At 40.9% G+C, this 18083-nt stretch overlaps 1 protein-coding gene across 1 annotated transcript in view; it reads left to right on the top strand.

The window, feature by feature from the left end:
* Positions 1–781: 781 nt before the first annotated feature.
* Positions 782–18083, top strand: part of Atp1b3 (ATPase Na+/K+ transporting subunit beta 3) — a 20897-nt gene continuing 3595 nt past the window's right edge. The window contains exons 1-4 of the mRNA XM_023713066.1: positions 782–875; positions 2073–2201; positions 5364–5471; positions 11525–11650. Coding sequence (XP_023568834.1) covers positions 2135–2201; positions 5364–5471; positions 11525–11650 — 301 coding nt within the window. The 5' untranslated portion in view covers positions 782–875; positions 2073–2134. The remainder of the gene's footprint in view (positions 876–2072; positions 2202–5363; positions 5472–11524; positions 11651–18083) is intronic.

The following is an 18083-nucleotide window of genomic DNA, read 5'->3' as shown; positions in this document are numbered from 1 at the left end:
TTTTTTAAGTAGGGGAATTCCCTTCAAAGCTGAAAACAACTTGTTTACTTATAACTAGTGGCTACAAATATGTAACAGCAGATTAAGAAATGGCTTTTATTTTGAGACAAGATCTTGCCAAGATACCCAGGCTGACCTGGAATTTATCCTCTCCTGCCTCAGCCTCCTGAGTAGCTGGGATTAGGCTTGGATATAGCTTGCTCATGTCTGCTATATATTGGTTTTGTAACTTTTATGAATTTCATTTATATTTTCTTGGAAACTTAAAATCAAAACTTTGAAAATGATATGAAAAGAACATCTTAAGTTTAATATGTGGTATGTGAGTTGATAAGCTATTATAGTTCAAGTGTAAATGACGTTTTACTATCATGCAGCCACACTAGTTAGTTTATATATAGTGGTACTTCAGTTCATGAACTCGTTTCTGAACAGTTTGGTTCACAAACAAAAAATTTCTGGCAGAATTTTATTTTTGTTTGCAAACTCTACCTTGGGGGATGAACATGACCACAGCCATCTTTCCTACACAAACTAAAATGTGCCCATGTTTTCCAAAATGGTGGACCAGTTAGGTTTATGGATTAAGTACCACTGCATTTGTCTATCCTGGTCTTCTGTATAGAGGGTTTTATCCATATTTTCTAACATCTATATCTGAAAGAATCGTCTTTTGGTTTTTTTTCTCTCATTAATATGGTATTTAGGCTATGATATTTCATTTTCCTCTAGCAACTGAACTACCTCTTTGAGATTGGTCTTTTCTTTTTCTGCAGCAGGATTGCAGTATGTGGTAGGGAAGTGATGCTGTCTGAAGGTGACATCCTGTCCTGCTCTCTTTCTTCTGTCTTCTTGCACCCTATCTTGGCTTTCTGGTAATTCAGAGGAGTGTGATCTATTTAAATTAAAATGAAACTGCTTTATTTCCCCTTCTTGAAAAAGGGAGTACAGAATAGTTTCCTGGTTTGTAGTTGAAAAAAAAAGTTACCTAATGTTAGACATAATCTGTTTTGAGGTCATGGAGTTGTTGAAAATCAGAAGATAGTTGATTAGTCATTCACCATGAAGAAAAATGAATATGTCCAAGAATATATTACAGAAATCCTAGAACCCTCTGAAGTACTCCTTTGGGGACCAGTATTAAGGGTCCACTTAGAACTGCTCAGACAAACAAAACAGTAAGTTATAAAGACTGGGAAATAAAGCTGATATGATTGCAATTGTGGTATTGACAATTCCAGTTTTACTTTACCTAGGAGTTTGTTTAATATCTTTGATCAGTTTTTAAGCATTTCAATATAAATGAATGGCGATAAAATATTGTGCAATTTAATCTTGTGATAATTTCTGATACTGTCTTTGAATGTTGAAAAATTGATGATAGGTGTTCCAAAAATGAATCAATGGCTTGGGCTAGATCTAAGCATTTTATAGTATAAAAGAAGAAATAAGCCCTTGATGCTGAAGTGTATCTCCCAGATCCTGCTTTTGTCTAGCAGTAGAGCATCTTACTCAGTTTTGCTTTTGCATGAGCCCTTCCAGTTGACTAGTGTCTCCTAAACTTTATTCACTGAGTATCATCTTGATTTTTGGCTTCCTTGCACATTTTTTGATTGTTACTCTTTACATTAATTCACTTTTTAAAACTTAAATTTACACAAATAATTACTGTGTGAAACAGATTTGATGTACAAATTCTTTTCCATTTGTCACTTAAATGTGCCAGCTATATTGGGGGATGTTGTCCCATTTAAAAATCATTTTATCTGTTTAAAGGGCATCATCTTGGGAAACACCCAACTACATGGTGAAATTTTATGGCTCTGGCTTTAAACCAGAGTGGGAATGACAGAAGCTACTTCAACTTGGAAGTACCAGGAAAAAAAAAGAGGGCTCATGGGATGAGTGGGTGCTGCCTGCTGAAATACCCCTTGCTTGGGTGGATTCTTCTGTCCTGAATATGAGGATACTTGGCTGTGTGCATGGCAAAGCTTAAGCTTGTTTTTTAACCTGGCCAAGCATGTGTACACATATGTATTTCCCCATCTGATGAGTTTTAATTTCTTTTGCAGGTTTGATCTTACTCTTCTACGCAGTTTTTTATGGGTTCCTGGCTGCGCTCTTCTCATTCACCATGTGGGCTATGCTTCAGACTCTGAATGATGAAGTTCCCAAATACCGTGACCAGATTCCTAGTCCAGGTAATTATGTTGCAGTTATCATAACACCTAACAAAACTGGATTATAGTTTGTCTTCATAATCTGTTTTTTAGCATTATCAAATAAAAAAATTAAACATTAGGGTTTAATTTTAGGGTGAATAATTTGATTTTTAGTGTTTAACATTTACATACTGATATAGGGATCTTCATAGTCATTTTGATAAATCTTGACTCCTTTGTCAGGAATAAGCAAAAATCAATATTGAGGGATTGGGGAGATGGCTCAGTAGAATAAGCACTTGCCTGGCAAGTACAGGGTCTTGAGTTCAGTCCCCGGTTCTGGGGGGGAAAAAATCAATATTTGTTTTAATTTTTTTTTTATTTTTTACATTTATTGTGTGTGTGTGTGTGTGTGTGTGTGTGTGTGGCCAGCTCAGCCCACCAGGGGGCAGGGCCGGCTGGCATGTGGTGCTGGGGGACCAAACCGTGGTCCCTGTGCTTTGCTAAGCTTGTTCTAAGTAGGTGCTTTAGACCACAGAGCCATCTCTCCAGCCCCCCAAAAAAGTCAATATTGAGAATTTATTTAAGTTACATTTTGTCCTCCTGATTTTATTCTTTTGGAACAGTTTTTGAATGCTAGCTCTATTTTGATTATTGAACATAGCCCTTATTCTGAAGGTGCTGACAGTTTTTAAAACTTTGTCATGCTAGAAATTAAACCTAGCATTTCTTCTATGCTAGACAAATGTTCTGCTATTGTACTGCACCTCTAGGTCCATGTGGGCAGTTTTTAGAAAGCTATACTACACAGAAACTTTTTTTTTTTTTTTTAAATTTTTTTTATTTATTTGTGTGTGTGTGTGTGTGTGTGTGTGTGTGTGTGTGTGTGTGGCCAGCTCAGCCCACCAGGGGGCAGGGCCGGCTGGCATGTGGTGCTGGGGGACCAAACCGTGGTCCCTGTGCTTTGCTAAGCTTGTTCTAAGTAGGTGCCTTAGACCACTGAGCCATCTCACCAGCCCCTAGAAACAGTTTTTAAAAGAGACAGTCACCCAGCCCAAAAGTTGGGGAATCCTAATCTAGAGCCTTGCTCACTGAGACGCTTGTTAGCTATATTACCAGCCAGGCTGAACCGTGTTATCTTACAGCAATTCAAATGGTTTCCTTTGTTTACAGTTCATTGTTTGAGCATCCTGAGCCTTTTCTCTTAGTTTATTTGACCAAGTACGGTATCAGACTAACTCTGTTAATTTGCCCTTCATCTCTTACTGATTTTTAATCAATCTGGACTATGAAAGAATTATTTTCTTGCTAAGTCATGTGAGTATTATCTTTGGCCCTAGTGTCATCTGTTTCAGAAATGCTAAACTTTATAATTCCATGAATTATATGTACAATAAGATGTATTCATTATTTTTCTTTGTTTTTAAATAAGAATTTATTGGAACATTTCAAATACGTGTATTGATCATATTCATTATAGGGAATTTGTACCTGTACATGATGTAACTTGATTCTCCCCCCTACTCCAAGTGTATCATATATTATACTTAATACTTACAGTATAAATATATGTGTGCACATTCTTATATAGTACAGTTTTAGATATGAGGGGTGTTTATAATATTAAAATGGAAAGCTTGATTTCTTACAGATAAATGTTTGCAAATTTTTTCAAGATTAACATCTTTTGTATACACAGGTGTCAATAAGTGATAAGCAATTATTAATGGCTATACTCCAAATGAAGTACATAAAAATGATAGAAAAACTTGCTATTAAAAGAATATATGCTATGAGATTTAGTTGAAAAAGGCAAGCTATCTTATGAATATTTCCATATAATTGTAATTTAAATGACAAAAGTGCTTTTTTTAAATAAATTATTTATTTATTTATTTATTTATGGGGGTGTGTGTGTGCGTGCGTGCGTGTGTGGCCAGCTCAGCCCACCAGGGGGCGGGGCTGGCTGGCATGTGGTTCTGGGGGATTGAACTGCGGTCCCTGTGCTTTGCTTTGCTCAAGCTTGTTCTAAGTAGGTGCTTTAGACCACTGAGCCATCTCACCAGCCCGACAAAAGTGCTTAGACTGCGTTGCTAAAATTTTTCTCTGTTTCTTACTTCAAATTGGCAAAGCCAGCCAGGTGTGGTGGCATGCACCTATAATCCCAGTACTTTGAGAGGTTTGAGAAGGAGGATCACTATGAATTTGAGGGCAGCCTGCACTACATAGAGAGACCCTATAGAGGAAAAAAAATAGAAAAAGAAAAAAAATAAAAGTATTACTTGGTTGAAAATAAGTATAGAAAGTACAAAGCAAATCACTTTTTTTAAAAATGTATTTAGTGCAGGGTCTACAGGGTCTCACTACACAAATTGGACCTGTGGTGATCCTCCTGTTTTCAGCTTCTCAAGTTCTTGGATTACAGGCACACACCACCACACTTGGACTCTTTCGGCAGCTCAGCAGGCCCCAAGAGTGGGGCTGGCAGGGCTCATGGTTCTGGGGATTGAGCCCCGGCCACTGTGCTCTGCCTAAGCAGGCACTCTAGTCCACTGAGCTATCTGGCCAGCCCTCATATTTTTGAATATGGAATGGCAATTACAGTTAAACTAGGGGATATTTGTGTCCTAGTCACTTTTCTCCTTGCTAGGACAAAACACTTGATACCCAGAACTTCAAGGAGAGTTTTATTTTGGCTCATGTTTCAGTCCATGGTTGGCTGGCTCTGAGGAGAACAGCATGGCAGAGAAAAAGCTGCTCACCTTATGGCGGGTGGGAAGCAGAAAAGGGTCAGGAGTGGAGCAGAGCCGGGAAGGGAGATAGCACCCTCCGGGCTGTGCCCCGGCAGCCCGCTATTCCAGCGAGGCCCCCTCCTGGCAGACAGCAGGTGCGCTATCCTGCTGCACAGTCCAGTCATCGTCCAGAGGCACTGCGTGTGATTGCATGAGGTGGTCGGAGGCTCTTGGTGTACATGGTAGCTATTTCTAATTGGTATTGTCCAAGATGGTTTTGAGCATTGGAATTGAATTTTAGATATCTTTACTTTCATAGGTAGAAGTAGGAAGTTGTTAATTTTATCATACCAGTGAGTACAGTTTTCCATTTTATTTACTGAGACCTAAATTTTAGGGATCAGAGTAAGGACAAGGAGAAAGGGGCATTTCATAATAGTTTATCTTCCCTTTTCTTTTATGTTTTTAGGACTCATGGTTTTCCCAAAACCAGTGACTGCATTGGAATATACATTTAGTATTTCTGATCCACATTCCTATGAAGGGTACATTAAAGACCTTAAGAAGTTTCTAAAATGTAAGTATGTTTTCTTAAGAGTCAGGTAAAAAAATTTTAATTCTGGAACCTTAGCACCAAGTTACGATTAGTTGTAAGAATATTGTTATTTATGAAAAAACATGGGATTTTCCATAAATGGGAAGTGAATTTGATTTTTTTTTTTTAAATCTATGCTTTAAGTATACTGTATTTGGTGAGATGAAACATTGATGGAAAGTGGCTGAGTGTGGTGGCAAACATTTGGGATCTCAACCTTAGATTGAGAGGCAGGAGAATCATGAGTTGGAGTCTGGCCTGGGCTATGTACTGAGTTAAAAGCCAGTCTAGATTGCTTGGTCTCTTCACAGCGACATAAAATACCTGGAAGTGTTTGATAGAAAATGATACCTTGGGCTTCTTATTTTTTTTCAGTGGTGGGGATGGAAACTAAGTGAGGCACTTGTTTAGACAGTATTTGGATCTTCTGCAGTCAGTGTAGTGTTTGTATAGGGTGGGGCATTTATCATTATATTTATTTTTGTGTGTGTGTTGCATGGGACTGCCATGTCACCAGCAATCTTTTTTTTTTTTTTTTTTTTTAATTTTAGGGAAGGGTCTACAGGGTGTTCAGGGTTTTACTGCTAGATCAGACTCAGTGATCTGTCTGTTTATAGCCTCCAAGAGCTGGGATTATAGGGGCACCACCACTCCTAGTCTCAGTTGCCCTCTCAGCACGCCCCAGGGGCAGGGCTGGCCCAGGGATTGAACTCCAGCCCCTGGGCCTGCTTGCAGGCGCTTTAATCCGCTGAGCTATTTGGTCAGTTCCATTTTATCATTTTAAAACTGTCAAGTTTTTAGTTTTTATTTGTTCTTATTCATTCATTGGTCTGTTTGGTACAGGGTTTCACAATGCAGCTTGGACTTGTAGCGATCCTCCTGTCTTAGCCTCCAGTGCTGGGATCACAGGTGTGCGCCATCACGCCCAGTTTCGTGGCCAGTGCAGCCACACAACATGTGGTACCAGGGATCAAACCCAGGTGCTTGCGCTTGCCAGGCAGGTGCTTAGTCCACCGAGCTATCTCCTTAGCCCAAAAAGGTCAGGTTTTCAATGTACTGTGTAGTGCTCTTTAGCAGCTGTCCTGCCCAAATTTTTCTCCCATTTTGCCTAGCCTAGCTGTTCACATGAATGATGCTAATAATCATGTAATTGATCATCAGCTGCCTGACCTGTTTCTGATCATCTTCTCCTCAGCCATACACCTATATTAGCTGTTCTCCAGAGCAGAGGGCTCCTTTGTCAGAGTCACTGTTTGAGTGAGCTTTCCTACCACCACCTGTCCCCTCAGCTTACCTCTCCAATCTTTTCCATGACTATTCTGCCTCAGATGGGCTTCTAGTTGCTGATGCTCTTACTTTATCTCAGCTCCCACCCCAGAGTCCCTTCTTCGCTAACTGATTAAAGTTACAGGTTTTAATTTTTTTGTTTTACCTAATTTATACTCTCACTGGTACTCTTAAAATGCTTAGCCTCTATACTGATGATTTGCAGCAGAACTCTTCTCGGATAAAACCCACAGATTTCTGGAGAGATCTTCTCGCCCTCTGAGCCTGTGCTGAGCAGCAATGCTGCAGAAACACCACTGTCAGCACTGCAGCTAACAGTGGTGCTCACTTCTCCAAGGTGGACTGACTGCCTGCCTGGCCGGCATGCCAGCTTTCTGGTACTTTATGTTTTGTTTTTGTTTGAGACAGAGTTTCACTGTGTAATTCCAGCTGGCCTCAAATTTGAAGCAGTCTTCCTTCCTCAACCTCCTGAGTTCTGGAATTGCAGGTGGGCACCACCTCTCACGGCTTTTCTAAAGGTGATTTTTGAAGGGCTGCTTATCCTTGTGTACTTAAGCCTCTCAGGCTTGGTTAGAGAAGTAATCAGGTGGAAACTCAGGTTCCCCATTACCATCAAGACAAACGTACAATGAAGCTGTGTTGTCTGACCCTTTCTATCACCTTGCAAAAATCTTCACCTCCCTCCTGTTTTAAACCCAAAATCAGTGCTGATCCCACATAGTCTTCTAGTTATCATCATAAATCTCTTTGCCTTCACAATTAAAATACGTGAACAAAAGGAAAAATCCTTTCTTCATGGGGCTTGTAGTGTATTACTATATTGGATGGTAATAAGTGCTGAGGAGGAAAATAAAGCAGAGAAAGGAGGTAGGGAGATAGGGGAGGGGCTGCAGGCTGAAAAGGGTGGACTGGAAGACTGCATGCCTCAGAAGATGGAAGGGAGCTAGCTGTGGAACTCCAAAGAGACAACAGCAGGTGCAGCAGCCCTGAGGTTTATTTTACCTGATGAGTTCAGGCTTTGTGGGGGGTGGGGGTGCTGGATAGAGTGAAACCCAGGGAGTATGGGAGGAGACTGAGGTCAGGGAGCTACACTCTGGGAGACTGAGGCGAAAGGTGGCAAGTCCAGCCTGGGTAGCTTAGTAGGACCATGCCTCAAGAACTATAAGATTAGGAGTATAGCTCAGTGAAAAAGCCCTGGATTCAGTTTACTGTACCAAATAAGCCAATTGGTTACCATAATTAAAACAAAAGACCAGATTGCATAGGTCCTTAGATGCCAGTGTCATTCTTTGGCTTTTATACTAAGATCAGGGTGTTTGCAGTACTAGGGTCTGAACACAGGGCACTCTGAGCTGTAGCCGCAGCCCTTTTAGTTTTTTATTTTGAGACAAGATCTCATTAAGTTGCTTAGTCTGGGCTTGAACTTGCTATCTTCTTCCCTTCACCACCTAAGTAGCTGTGGTTTAAGTGTGCAACACTGCCCCTGGCTAAGGTAGGGTGTGGGTGGTTTACTGTGCTGGCTTTGGTGGTTTTTGGTTTGTTTGTTTGTTTGTTTTGGAGACAGTCTTAATGTGCAGCCCAGGCTGGCTATGAACTCAGAGCAATCCTGCCTCAGCCTTCCAAGTGTTAGGATTATAGGCAAATGCCACTGTGCCTGCTGAAGATCAAGAGGATTAAGCAGAAAGTAACATCATCTAACTCACTTTAAAGGGCAGTCAGGCTGCTGTTTGAAACAAGGCTGTATGGTAGGGACAATGAAGCAAGTTAGAATGTTGTTAAAGTAACCCAGGTAAAGCAGAGACAGTAGCTTTGGCAAGGGGGAGAGTCCTTGAAGTTGTGAGAATGTAGTCATGGATACATTTTCAGTAGGAAATAACATGCTTTGAACTTACTTTGGTGTGTGTTTGATTTTTTGTGGAACTGGGGATTGAATTCAGACCCTTGCACTTGCCAGGGAACCGCTTATTCTCCCCAGATGGAAGACCAGTCTCCCCAGCCCTGGTGTGTGTTTGTTTTTTCAGCAAATACTTTTTCTGCCAGCTATTGATTTATCATTTTTTAAATTAGTGTTACTTATCACCTAATTATTGATATAATGCTCTTATACATTGTTTTTGCTTACCTCACTGTCTTAGCCCTTCACCCTTATCAGTCATTCTTAGTTTTTTCTTTGTTTTTTGAGACAGGGTTTCACCAAGCAATTCAGGCTGGTCTTGAATTCTTGTGTAGACCAGGCTGTCCTTAAACTAAACAATCGTCATGCCTCAGCCTTCCATATGCTAGGTTTATCACCACACCTCGTTATTTTTAGTTTCTTTTTTCTTTTCTTTCTTTCTTTCTTTTTTTTTTTTTTTTGTGGAACAGGGGATTGAATTCAGGCCCTTGCACTTGCCAGGGAAGCGCTTATTCTACTTAGCCATCTCCCTGGCCCCTAGTTTTTTCTTTGGTCACTACTTTATATTTAGATACTGTTATATCATCTGTAGGTGTTCTCTTCTGACTCCCTCAGGTGTAAACTCATTTACAGTTTCCTCTTGAGTCTTTCCTCTGGAAATCTCTGTCCTAGAGCCCTTCACCTCTTATGGTCTCTAATACTTGCATATGTTGCTGGAGATTGAACATGGGGCACTAAGCTCCACTTCTAGCCTTTTTCTTTTTTATTTTGAAACAGATCTCAATAAATTGGCCAGGCTGAGCTACAATTTGAGATCCTCCTTCCTTAGCCTCCTAGAGTGTTGGGATTGCAGGTGTGTGCCAGCACACCTAGCTTTTGCTGTCCTTCATTTGCTCTCCAGTTTATAGTGGTGGTGCTTATAGTGGTGGTGGTGGTGCGTTTTGGGATTTTTGTTGTTGTTGTTGTTCTGTATATTTTTGGTGCTTGGCGTTGACCAGGGCCCTGCGGGCTGAGCAGGTGCACTATCACTGAAGTGCACCCCCAACCCTTTCCAAGTTTGTGTGTATGTTTTGATTTTGGTTGGTTGATTTGTATTTTGCATTGCTGCACTTCCATCCCAGAGCCTTACTGTGCCACGTCAGTGTTGTGCCATTGAGCTACACCTTCACCTTCACCCTCAGCCCCAGTTTGATGGGAATGCAAACTTGGGTGTCTTCATAAGAAAGGGTACCTGAGGGCCAGTGAGATAGCTTAGGCAAGCACAGGAACTGCAGTTTGATCCCCAGCTCCACATGCCTTGCCAGTCCCGCCCCCAAGGCGGGCTGAGCCGGCCACTAACATGAATGAATGAATGAATGAATGGGCTGGGGAGATGGCTCAGTAGAATAAGCACCTGCCTGGCAAGTGCAGGGTCCTGACTTCAGTCCCCGGTTCTGCAAATAAAATTCAAATTTAAAAAAAAAAAAGGATACTTGAAATGTAAGTTCTGAGTACTTCATTTCTGAAAAGTACTTATTTCCCTTTGTAGTTGAGGCTATCTATATATAGAGTTCTAGTTGTTTAGAATTTGCCTTTTTCTTTACAGGGTTTTTTTTTGTTAAGTTTTTCAATTTGTCTCTCTAGGGTTTTAAAATTTTCTTTTTTAAAACAATGTTTATTTTACTCTATAAAGTGTTTTGCTAGGGCTTGATTGGGAGTTTTTCAGACTTGGATTCTTTAAGATAATTATCTTTCTATTAAAACTTTGAGGAGCTGGGGAGATAGCTTGGTGGTCTAAATGACTGCCTGGCAAGTGCAAGGATCCAGGTTCTGTCTCTGGTATTGCATGCCATGCCAGTCCTGGAACCCCGGGTGCACTGTGCTGGCCACCAAAACCAGGTGTGGTAGTATATGCCTGTAATCCTAGTGCTTGGGAGGTTGAGACAGGAGAATCACTATGAGTCTGAGCTGCACAGTGAGAACTTATACCAAATAAATAATATTTTTTTTTAAAAAATGTAGAACTTCAAGGGGGCAGGGAGATAGCCCAGCAGCAAAAGTACCTGCCTGGCAAGCCCAAGGTTCTGAGTTTGATCCCTGGTTCTGCAAAACTAAATAAAATGAATAAAAGAACTTATATAATTAACCCAGTATTCTGTTTCTCACTAGAACTGTTCCTATTCTTAGAAATTTATTTAGCTCACAATTTGTACAGGTTTCAGTCCATACTCTGCTAGCTCAGAGGCAAGGTAGCTTGGCACACAGGCTACAAGAGCAGAAAGGGCAAAAGAGGGGAGCAAGCCTCTCTCCCTCCTTTCTGTGTAGGCAAGCTACCCACCCACCTTAGGGCAGGCTACCCACCCTAGGGACTATTTGGAGGGGAACTGGCACATCTTCGCCATTCTGAACTAGTGCTGGCTCAGAAATTGCCTGGTCGCAAGACATACGGATTACAGCCCATTGTAAACGTGTTAGCAGTGAGTCTTGCACTATAACAGTTTTGCTTAATATTCACTGTATGTTTGGATCATCTTTTATTAATCAAATGTGTGCAGCATTTTCTGGGGGAAAAAACACACACACATTGTGTCCTCATCTACCTTATTTATTGGATTGGCATCATGCAACTTTTGACTCTTTCCCAAATAGTTTTAGTCAGCTCAAGGCACTGAGGCGGCCACGACAGTGCAACTAGAGACACTCCAGATCTGTTTCCAAAAGTAGCAAGAACAGTAGGGTCTGGGTTTGAAATTGGGTTAGGGTTTTGAGAGAGATTAATGGCATTGTGTTCTTCACTGTAGCAAATTTTTTTTTTTTTTTTTTTTACAATTGAAAATACTCACTTTTATAATTGCACTGTGTATTTCTTTTCTAGCATACTCTTTAGAAGAACAGAAGAATCTCGCCAACTGTACTGATGGAGTGCTTTTTGAACAGAAGGGTCCAGTTTATGTTGCATGTCAGTTTCCTGATTCCTTACTTGAAGTGTGCAGCGGTATAAATGATCCTAATTTTGGCTATTCCCAAGGACAACCTTGTATTCTTGTAAAAATGAATAGAGTACGTATATGTTGTACTTCTGCTCCTTGTTTCTAATACCTCTGCTCAGAAATTGGTAATTATTTTTTATCATTTTGGCTGTTAATGTCCTTATTAGATGTTAACTCATTAGTGGATTGCTTACTTAAAAGTATATTAAATTGTGGCCATTCAAATAAAATCACATTCCAATGAGCTCAAGAGGGTCCTGCAGTTGTAGCCAGTGTAGTAGCATTTTGCCATTTTATAGAAGTGGTGTCTGAGGTGTGGAACCGCTAGCAAAGGAAGAAGCTGATGGTCTCTCCAGACAGTTCCAGTGAGTGTGAGCCACTTGGCAGAGGAGGCACAAAGGGGAGGCCTTGCTGCTGCTTGATATTGTGCTGCACAGTTGTATTCTGTCATGGTTTTGAGGCTATCTCCCTTAAATGAGGCCATTTTGCTTATCAACTAAGAAAAGTTTCTTAAACAGGTTGTAAACCTCTCAAGGTTGAATTTCTGTATCCTTGAAGTATGTACAAATACATCGTATATCACTGACAAGTAAATCACTCATCCCTTGTGAAAGGACTGCATGGTCTTGTGAAGTTGGCACTGCTAAAAACAAGTTTCCCTTTCACAAGTAAATCGCATATAAATTCAGAATGCCAAAAAGTCCTCTTGCAAAATGAATGATTGAATACAGCTTGGGTTACAAACTTGATTTTCTCCACAATTCTGGTCACAAACCAAATTGGATGAGAACCAAGCCAAATTCAGCAGTTACGCCCAATGTTGACCTTATGATTTGATTCAGTTCTCGTCCAGTTCAGTTTATGACCAGAATCGTGTTTGTGAACTGAGCTACCGCTGTACCTGCTACAGAGTGATAGTAACTGCATGTAGGAAGGTAGCCTTTATGGCACAGAATCAAACTGCCATCAGAGCATTAAAGTAGGATGAGTCCCACTGTGTATATTTGTGGGACAGATAGCTGTGAAACATGGTAAAGCTCTGAGAGCCTAATGGAGTCATGGTGGCAATTGTGACTTGATACATTGCCCTGAAGAGTAGTTTGTCAGCCGCGCATTGTGGCGCGTGCCTGTAATCTTAATACTTGGGAGGTTAGGCACAAGGATCACTGCAAGTTTGAGGTTAGCCTGGGTTATAGAGTGAACTCAAGGCCAACGTGGACTATCGAACAAGACCTTAAAACAAGCATATGACATTATGACATAGTTTGTCCTAATTGTTTGTTTGTTTTGCGGTACGAGGATTGAACTCAGAACCCTGTGCTTGCCAGGCAAGTGCTTGTTCTACTGAGCTATCTCCCTTGCCCATCATATTGTTTCTTTAGTTCTTTTTTATGTATTTGATACAGGGTCTCACTACGCAGCTTGGTCTCATAGTGTCCCACCTATTTTCAGCCTCCCTAGTACTGGGATTACAAGTGTGTGCCACAGTGCCCAGTCAGTGTAGGGCTAGCTTGGCATGTGGTGCTGGGGATCGAATTCTGGTCCCTGCACTTACCTAAGCAAGTGCTTAGTTCACTGAGCTATGTCATCTGTAGTTCTTACTACATACAGTAAGTTGTCTAAGATAGCTCAGGACGCAGCACCTGCCTGGTAAGTGGGTGGTCCTGAGTTCAGTTCCCAGTTCATAAATAGTCTTATAAATTAGATTTAAGGCTTTCCGTTTGTTGCTTAAAGGGTAACGAAAGTATACAACTATGTTTAGGTTCTTTATTTTCTCAGTTGCTTCAGTACAATAATAAAATAGCTAATTGTAAAAGTTCTGTATTATAAAGCTCATTGTAATGTCCTAAAAGAAAAAGCAAAAGACAGATATAACTGGGTTTAATCCACAGAGTAATGTTCATCTCAGTCCCTCTGCTACTGTTAGCTAACAACAGATGTGCCTGTCTGTGATGTTTAAATTAATTACTGCTTCTTAACCTTAGATCATTGGATTAAAGCCTGAAGGATCACCAAAGATAGACTGTATTTCAAAGGTGAGTAATAACTTCTGTGAATGCTTTGGTAATTCTTAGAATGCCTTAAGAGACTGTTAACTCCAGTCATTTTTTTTCTTCCCTAATTTTTCAGGTACTGTATCTTATAAGGTTATTTGCAGAATAAAATTCCACCAACCATTTTGGGACTATCGCTTCACTTTCCTAACAAGCACTAAAAAGACATTTGCTATGTCTGTTTGATTCTGCATTTATTGCCTTAGGTCCACGTAGACTGTATTTCAGGGATTATAATGTTTATTCTTCCAGTTTAGCAGCTCTGAAATTGGGATGACTGGCAGGTCTCTTGATGCTGTATAAAGACTTTTTCCTTATTAATAGTTTATAAATTAGTGTGCTAATTGGTGCCATCTGCAAGTTGATGAAATAGGGTGCATTTTTCTTAAGGCAGAAGCCTCCTGTTCTTACCCCTGCTTGTGTTCCAGAGTGCTATGCAGTCTTCATCTCTTAACTTCTTTTGTTTTTCTCTCCATGCTGCAAATGCAACTAAGACATATATATAAAAATGGGTAAGAGCTCTGAGGATAAATTTAAGTTTTGAATTTAATCTTTATGTTACTTATATTTAGCTCCAACTGTGTGGCTGAGGAATTTTACTCAAATTGTTGTGTTAAAATCAGTTAGAGGTGACCTGGAAAGAAACCTGATTCAACAAAGATGCATTTCACATTTAGGCAGAAATTGTATATTAGTTTGTAAACATGATCATGCATCTGCACCTCTTGGGTCGGTTGGGTCTGATTCCCACAGCTTCTGACTCAGTAGCTTGGGCTGGGCCCTTTATCTGCATTTGCACTGAATGCCCAGGTGTGCATGGTACAGCTACCCTGCGGCTCACACTTCAAGAACTCCTGCATGGCCTTCTTTTGTACTGAACCACGCCTTCACCTATCCTTCCCATCCCCATTTTTAATTTGAGGTGGGGTCTTGCTAAGTTGCCTGTGTGCTAGGCTTAAATTTGTAACCTTTTCCTGTCTGAGCCTCCCAGAATACTGGGATTACAGTGTGGACCACTATGTTAAAGTATTCACTGATTAAAATAGAATTAAAAAGCCAGGCAGTGTGTAGCATCTCTTTTAGATCTAAATATACATGTGTGACCAGCCTTAGGAGAGTTAGTTTGTGCAAGAAATTTGAATTTTAAAAGGCCGAAATTGGAAAAGTCAAGATGGAGAAGATAGGGCAGTAAAATGAACTGTCAATTAAGAAATGTATTACAGGGCCGGGGAGATGGCTCAGTAGAATAAGTGCTTCCCTGGCAAGCACAAGGGCCTGAGTTCAATCCCCGGTTCCGAAAAAAGAAAAAAGAAATGTATTACAGGGCTGGGGATGTAGCTCACTGGCAATAGCACCTACCTGGCCAAGCATAAGACCCAGCTGTCTGGTACCAAAAAATAACAAAAAATACAGTAAGAGACACACCACTTTGTGTAGTTCTGGAACTCCTTTTTCATGTCATACAAAGTCTAGCCAGAAATGTGGCCCACACTGCTGCAGGGGCCATCTGTGCAGAGCAGGCTCCTAGCAGTCTGCCCTGCTCACTGCATCTCCCACTATGGCCTGGCTCTTGCCCAAGGTTAAAATGGTGGAGAAGGGTGAATGTTTTTAGTCACTTCAGGATACCAGGCACATGAGCACAAGTAGAGACTTAGAAGAGGACTCCAGAATTGTTTCTGAAAGTGACATGCACATTGGACTGAGTGTCCTGACTGGGAGATGAGTCCTGAAAACACAGACGCTGATGACCAGAGGTGGCATGTCACTTTCAGAAACAGTTCTGAAAAACTGAAAAATAGAGAAAAGAAAAAAAAGCCTAAATACTACCCAGTGATAACCATTGCCTGGAACATTTGTCATGTATGCTTCTGAGTCTTTTGCATGTGATGATTTATGAGGAAATAAATTAATTTTAAAACTGCATTTTTGTTTTTAGTGGAGCTTAGTGGCCATTATTCATAGAGTTGCCTGTAGTTTTGCTGTGGTGGCATTTGTATGGATTAAGATATGTGTGCTCCCCCAAAGTATCATTAGAGACTCGTTCCAATATTTCATTATTTTTCAGTGTGTATTTTCAGTGTAAGTATAAAACAAGTTTAAGGGCTGGCTGTGGTAGTGCACGCCTGTAATCCCAGCACTTGGGGCTGAGGTAGGGAGCATCATTGCAAAGTTGAGTCCAGTCTGGACTACAAACTGAGCTCAAGGCCAGCCCAAACCGCATAGTGAGACCCTGTCTCAAAAAGACAAAAACAAATGGGTGGATACAGTTGGTTGGCAGAGTGGTGGAGTTTCCACCCTGGGGGACGGGCAGCAGAGCTACAGCTCTGAGCCCCACTTCTCTCTAGGTGATCTGCTCACTTCAGGGTGGTGAGGGCTGAACGAGGTCGATGTAAGTTGTCTCTGGAAGGAGACTGCCAGGGAGTGCTCAGTAAACTGTTACTCAAAGAAGACCCTTTTTCCGTCTTGGGGAATATCTGCTTCTGTAAATAAAGCTCATATGTTAAGGTAAAATAGGGCCCAAAAAAAGCCATTAATGCAGAAAAATGGCAATGCGTGTTTTTTTCTTGCAAGGTAAAAACTTCTTTCTGTTTTTGATGCTGGGATGGCATCAGGGCCTCAAGCTCTCACTCTGCCCCTGATCATCAAGCACTAAAGAGGACAAATGGAGGCCTTTGACATTGAAACAGTGACTTTTACATGACCTGCAGAGTTTCTCTAGCCCTGTGTCCTCTTCTCCACATGTGTTTAGATCTTTGTGGGGGGTGAGGCCATCACCATGCTTTATGCGCTCTGCCTGTGGGATCCCTGGGTCCTGCCCTGCGCACATGGAGCTCTATGATCATGATGTGACAGCAGAAAGGAGGACTTTGCTCCCCAGACATGCTGTGTTGCTGTGCAGTGTCATGTGTGTTTTCAGAAAAGGGTGTTATAGGTTGCAGATACAGCTCAGTATTAGAGTGTGTGCTTAAGTGCAGGAAACTGGAGTTGAGCCCTAGCACACCACACACACACGCGCGCGCGTACACACGTAGAAATTAGTCTGTGCACATCAGATGTTCAAGTGTTCAGGAATGAACAGCAGCTTCTCCTGTCAGATGCATCCTGATCTCACCTCTGGTTACAGCTCTTGTGGTTATTAATTTTGGACCTTGTGCCTCCAGCCTGAATCTGCTTTCTAGATTGGCACCTTGTAGCAGCTGTTGCTTTCCCATCTGGAAGCACAGTTTTTATTCACTCCAGAAAATACTTGTGAGTACATTCTGGCCATCAATGAGGAATGACATTTGGGGCAGCAGGGACTCAAGGTGTACATTGGGAAATGTAATTTGTGTATGTATTTATTTAATACTTAGGTAATTATGTAATATAATCAAAATAAGTAACTGTTCTTAGAAGTATGAAATATAGTTGGAAATGCATTGTAATTTCTCCATACTGTTAATGATTCCTACTACTTTCACCGTAAACACACATTTTTAAATTCTTTGCTATATCCTGAAAGGTCTCTTTTGCTTTCAATTTTAGGATGAATATCCACCAATTCTATCAACTTATCCTAATCATGGACTCATAGACTTAAAGTATTTTCCATATTATGGAAAGAAACTGCATGTAAGTAGTTAGAAGTTTTTACATGTTAATCTTTTGAGAAATTGAAGTACCACCTGTCTGTGGTAGGTAGATGCATCCTGGTATAATTTATATATTGGGTTTTAAGGAGATTGATGTGAGCAAGTGGAGAAGCATATTGTCTCAGTTACGTTTCTCTTGGTGCAGGGACAAAATAACTAACACTCAAATTTTAAGGAAGGAAAGGGTTTTTTTTTTGAACCGGGGATTGAACTCAGGCCCTTGTGCGTGCCAGGGAAGTGCTTATTCCACTGAGCCATCTCCCCAGCCCCTAGGAAAGGTTTATTTAGCTCATAGTTTGTGGAGGTTTCAGTCCATACTCAGCTGGCTCCAAGGCAGAGTGCCACATGGCAAAAGGAAGCAGTTCATGGTGGTGGAAAACTACAAGAGCAAAAAAGGCACACAGTGGCAGAGAGTAAGCCTCTCTCCCTTTCTTATATTGCATTCTATCAGCCCCAGGGCAAGTGTAGCATTCATCCATAATCCCAGCATTGGATCATGAATTAATTACAAGCTCTAAAGCCTGCCCATGACTACATCTACATACAAACCATAATACTTATCTAAAGTTCAAAACAGACCCAGGACCTGGGAGATGGCTCAGTAGAATAAGTGCTTCCCTGGCAAGCACAAGGGCCTGAGTTCGATCTCCAGTTCCACAAAAAAAAAAAAAAAGTAAGAAAGAAAGAAAGAAAGAAAGAAAGAAAGAAAGAAAGAAAGAAAGAAAGAAAGAAAGAAAGAAATTGGCTCACAATAATGA

The sequence above is a fragment of the Octodon degus genome, unplaced genomic scaffold (genome assembly GCF_000260255.1).
Source record: "Octodon degus isolate 3935 unplaced genomic scaffold, OctDeg1.0 scaffold00028, whole genome shotgun sequence".
Lineage (NCBI taxonomy): Eukaryota > Metazoa > Chordata > Mammalia > Rodentia > Octodontidae > Octodon > Octodon degus.
Note: the sequence above shows the minus strand (reverse complement) of the source record. Positions and strands in the feature narration are given on the sequence as shown.